The sequence below is a fragment of the Echinops telfairi genome, unplaced genomic scaffold, assembly GCF_000313985.2.
Source record: "Echinops telfairi isolate 266 unplaced genomic scaffold, ASM31398v2 ScPeMD7_7458;HRSCAF=8496, whole genome shotgun sequence".
Lineage (NCBI taxonomy): Eukaryota > Metazoa > Chordata > Mammalia > Afrosoricida > Tenrecidae > Echinops > Echinops telfairi.
This window is the reverse complement of record NW_022111358.1, coordinates 7,464,508-7,469,068: the sequence shown is the minus strand read 5'-3', so window position 1 is coordinate 7,469,068 and position 4,561 is coordinate 7,464,508. Positions and strand designations below refer to the sequence as shown.

The 4,561-nt window shown below is 41.7% G+C and overlaps 1 protein-coding gene across 6 annotated transcripts in view; it reads right to left on the bottom strand.

The window, feature by feature from the left end:
* The window catches only part of RHOT1 (ras homolog family member T1), an 82,370-nt gene that overhangs the window by 43,253 nt on the left and 34,556 nt on the right, over positions 1-4,561 (bottom strand). For all 6 annotated transcript variants that reach the window (XM_004706945.4, XM_045299357.1, XM_045299359.1 and 3 more), the window contains exons 7-8: positions 2,262-2,370; positions 1,832-1,933 (exon numbers count right to left, since the gene is read on the bottom strand). In XM_004706945.4, the coding sequence (XP_004707002.1) occupies positions 1,832-1,933; positions 2,262-2,370 (211 nt within the window). The remainder of the gene's footprint in view (positions 1-1,831; positions 1,934-2,261; positions 2,371-4,561) is intronic.

Here is a 4,561-nt window from a genome sequence, read left to right as displayed (position 1 = left end):
CAGGACCAGTGGTGTGAGTGGCGATACTGGGAGGGTAGAGGGAGAGTGGGTAGGAAAGAGGGAACCGATTACAAGGAACTATATGTGACCTCCTCCCTGGGGGACGGACAACCGAAAAGAGGGTGAAAGGAGATGTTGAACAGGGCAAGATATGACAAAATAACAATTTATAAATGATCAAGGGCTCATGAGGGAGGGGGTAGCGGGGAGGGGAAAAATGAGGACCTAATGCCTGGGGTTTAAGTGGAGAGGAAATGTTTTGAGGATGATGAGGGCAATCAATGTACAAATGCGCTTTACACAATTGATGTATGTATGAATTGTGACAAGAGTTGTATGAGCCCCTAATAAAATGATTTTAAAAAAATTTTTTTAATGTAAATTCATTCTTAGTTCATAAACTGTGAAAAACAAAGAGGCCAAATTTGGCCAATCGATCATAATCTGCCAACTCTTCTCTAAACTATAAACTTGTCCTAGGAGGAAGGAGCACCAGGGGGTAGGGGACGGGGGTGTTCCAATATTTTTTCTTAAAAATTATAATAATACAAAGACCAAGGATCTGGATGGACATTTCTTCAAAGAAGATAATATAAATGGCCGGCCAGCACATGAAAAGATGTTCACATTCTTAGTCCTCGGAGAAATGTAAATCAAAGCCACAATACAACACCGATTAACACTCATAAAGATGGCGATAACAGGACACAGAAAGTATAGGTGAGAATGTATAAAAACTGGAGCCCCTGCCCAATGTTAATGAGAAGGTAAACTGGTGCCACCCTGTAAGAAACAGGTAGGTAGTTCCTCAGAGCACATTAAACTTAAGGAGTTACTATCTGACCCAGAAATTCCACTTCTAGATACCCTAGAGTCCTGAAAACATATGTCAGAACCTTGTATACAAATGTTCAAAACAGTGTTATTCATAGCAACTAATAAGAGAAAACAATCCAAGTGTCCATCAACAAATGGATACACAAAATGTGGCACACAATGGAATACTAGTTAGCCATAAAAGGGAAAGAAGTACTAATAGAGGCTATGAGAATGGATAAATCTTAAAAATGCGGTAAGTGAAGAGAAGTCAAGCACAAAAGGCTACATAAGATTCCACTGATGGGCAATGTCCAGGCTAGACAAGCCCACAGAGACCAAAGCGGTGTTTGCCAACAACTGTGAGAAAGGTGAGATGGAGAGGGACTGCTAATGGGTACACAGCATTTCTGGATTTAGCTATTCTGGAATTACGTTGTGGTAATGTTTGCACAACTTTGTACACACACTAAAAGACACTGAACTTTAAACCACTAAAGGATGAATTTTATGGCATATGAACTATTTATCTTAACAATTTCATTTTAAAAGCCTAACGCCAAAAAATGGTAAAAATAGCTATTTCTATAATGAATAATGCTGTTGTTAACTATGAAACAGTACGAAGTAGTCATAAATTGCGCTAGTATGTTGCGTACACTTCATAGAAACTATCTACTTTTGTGCTTGTGTTTTTTTCTTGTATGTGAATTTTATAGCAGCAAAGCAAGCAGATCATGAGCAAATGGACTTTTCTTATTATTTTTGCAAATCTCTGGTTTTAATGACATTTACTGATAGTTTTTGATCTGGAATACTACTCTGAGTATTTTCACTACTATGTCTTTGAAGAAAAGTATCTGTAAAATTTAACACTTTAGAAATCATTAAATTTAAATTTCAGCAGTTTAATTTTCACCTCAAACAATGAAGAGTTACTAAAAGTCACAACCAGACTAGAGTTACTACGTACATGTTCCAGGCCCTACAAACACAGTTTGGGGGTGGGGGTTACCTCCTTCTCCTCTGGGCAGTACAGGGGACCCGTAGGATGAAGAACAGCTTTCTGTGCATAATAAAAAAGTTCTGATATGTTCTTCAAGTTTTTTGCTGAACACTGAAAAAAGAATTTAAATTTTACAATGCAAAATAAGTTGTAAGAATGAAAAACAGTTTTTTAACTATCTGTATATAAAGCAGCAGTAAAGGTCCCCTAAAGGAACTGAAATATGCAATTTTCTTTATGGCTATCACAACTCAAAAGCCTGAAAAGAGCTCAGAGGACCCCACCCCAACCCTCACCCCCCGGCTGTTTTCTGTGGTTTACTTGATTTCACAAAAAACAGATACTTTATTCTATCCCATCTTTTCTCCCTTCCCAACCGAAACCTCCATTTAGTGAACTCTCAACAAGAGTAATCCCCAAATCAAATGGCGAGGCTTACCTCCACACAGGTTTCTATTTCTGTGTACTGGTTCATTATTGGAAGGATGGTCTCCATGCTACTATATTCTACTAGGTCAGATTTATTTCCAACCAATATCAAAGGCAGCCTGAAACAAATGGGACACATTATAAAACTGTGGTGAAATGAAATTTCTCAATATGGCTCTTCCATCTATGTTCTTACAGAGCCCTGGCAGTGTACTGGTCATGCATTGTACTGTTGCTGCAAGGACGGCAGTTCAAAACCACCAGCCACTCTGTGAGAGAAAGACAGGGCTTCCTACTCTTGTAAAGAGTTACAGTCTCAGACATGAACAGGAGAAACTCACAGGGGCAGTTCTACTCTGTCCTTTAGGGTCACCATGAGTTGGCATCAACTGGATGGCAGTGAGTTTATGAGACCTATGTGACTGTGGGAGAAAGATGGGGTTTTCTACCACCGTAAACATTCAGTCTGGGAAGCACATGGGGCAGTTCTACTCTGTCCTGTAGCGTCACTTGGAGTCAATGGACTCGAAGGCAGTGATTTTGAATTTGATCCATGTTACTATAACCCCTACCAAATGACTGGGTGGAGCCATGCAAATAGGCTATGTGAAACACTAATAGAAGGGATTGGTCAGTTTTAGTCACCACTCCCTTAGCTATGCGAGCTATTTCAGAAGTAATAACTGAGAGAACCCCCAGGACCAGCCAAGAAGAGCCACCAGCAGAGCCCACTGGAAACACCTGGCTACAGCGGCGGAGTTAACCTGCCACACTGAGACCAAACGCTGAGGCAAGGAGGCCAGGAGACAGAGCAGAGGAGCAGTGTGAAGACCACGAAACAGTGAAGTAGAGCAGCAACTGGACTTCCTGCTCCACAGAGACACAAATCAAGGGGTCACGTAGCTGGGAGGCTGAGGACCAGGGAGAAAGTTGCTGCTGGCTGAGAAGAGATGTTGTTGTAGCCCAATTACTATCCTTAATGTTCTCTGTTTCTGGCTTGTGGTAACCTCTTCAAATCCCATAATCATGAGTATTATCTATGAGTTCTGTGTATTCATTGCAATAAACTATCAAACCCAACCAACCGAGAAGCAGAGTGCCAAGGGTGGGGAGTGGAACAGTTGGTGTGAGCATGGGGTAAAGAAGGGCAGAGGGTGGAAGGATGTCTGACCGCTACCTTATGGCAATCAACCTAGGTTTGTCTGGAATTGGATGCTCCTCCCTTGTGTAGTCAAAGGAGGGCAGCTGTGGTCTCCACACTGTTGACTTAGCTTTATAGTGCAAGAGTGCAGATTTATATTCCAGTTTACATATTCCAACCCATTTTAACTTCAAAAACCTTTATTCAACCTCCCCAAAGTGAACCCTCAGCATATACGTTGACTGAGTACCTACTGCATGCCAGGTATTGTTCTAAGTGTTAGGAATACAAGACTGACAAAATCTCTGCCTGTTGTTTCTAAGCATGAAAACCAGAAAGTAAGTAGTAAAGAAATGAAGGAAATAAATAGACATTGGCTAGTGTACACCCTAACAATCGTACAGAAAGAATGAAACATGGCCTCACAGGGTTTCCATGCTGCTAATCCTTACAAAAGCAGACTGACATATCTTTCTCCCTTGAAGTGGCTGGTGGGTTCAAACTACTGAACCTTTGGTTAGCATGCGAGCACCTAGCCACTGTGCCACCAGGACTCCTTGAGGAAAGGAGACTAGGTATGAAATGGAGTGTGAAGGTCTGTGGTTGGAGAAAACGGGTAAATCTCCTGAGACAGAGAAGACTGGGATACTTGGGGTGTTAGGAGGCAAGGAGTTAAGGATTTTGTTTTAGATAAATGAAATGTGAGAGGCCTCTGAGACATCCAAGGAGCTCTCAAGGACTAGCAAAGAGAACTGCTATTTGTGAGCCTTGCAAGAAAGCCTGGAAGAAAAGCAAATGATCTCACTGGAAGTCAAAGGTGTCGCCAGAACTACACGGAAGCATTCAGTTTACCCCCTGGGTATTGACATTGCTCTGAAAAGGACTGGCCCACTTATGGACTCTGCTAAAGATCCCTATCAGAACCGGGAGGTTCCAAACACAGCATGGTTTGCACCAGCATAATCTCTGGGTATGGCACTGGTGAACCACACAACTGCCCTCTAGGTCTTTCATATCTCCTCCCCTGAATATTATGGTTTTTATCTGTTTTACCTCACTAATCATTTTAGATTTGTTTATGTTCATTTGTATATTTAAGATCATTAGGGATGAACAATCTGGAGGAGAAAACAACGGGACTGACAGTTCCGGGGGGACATGGGAGAGGG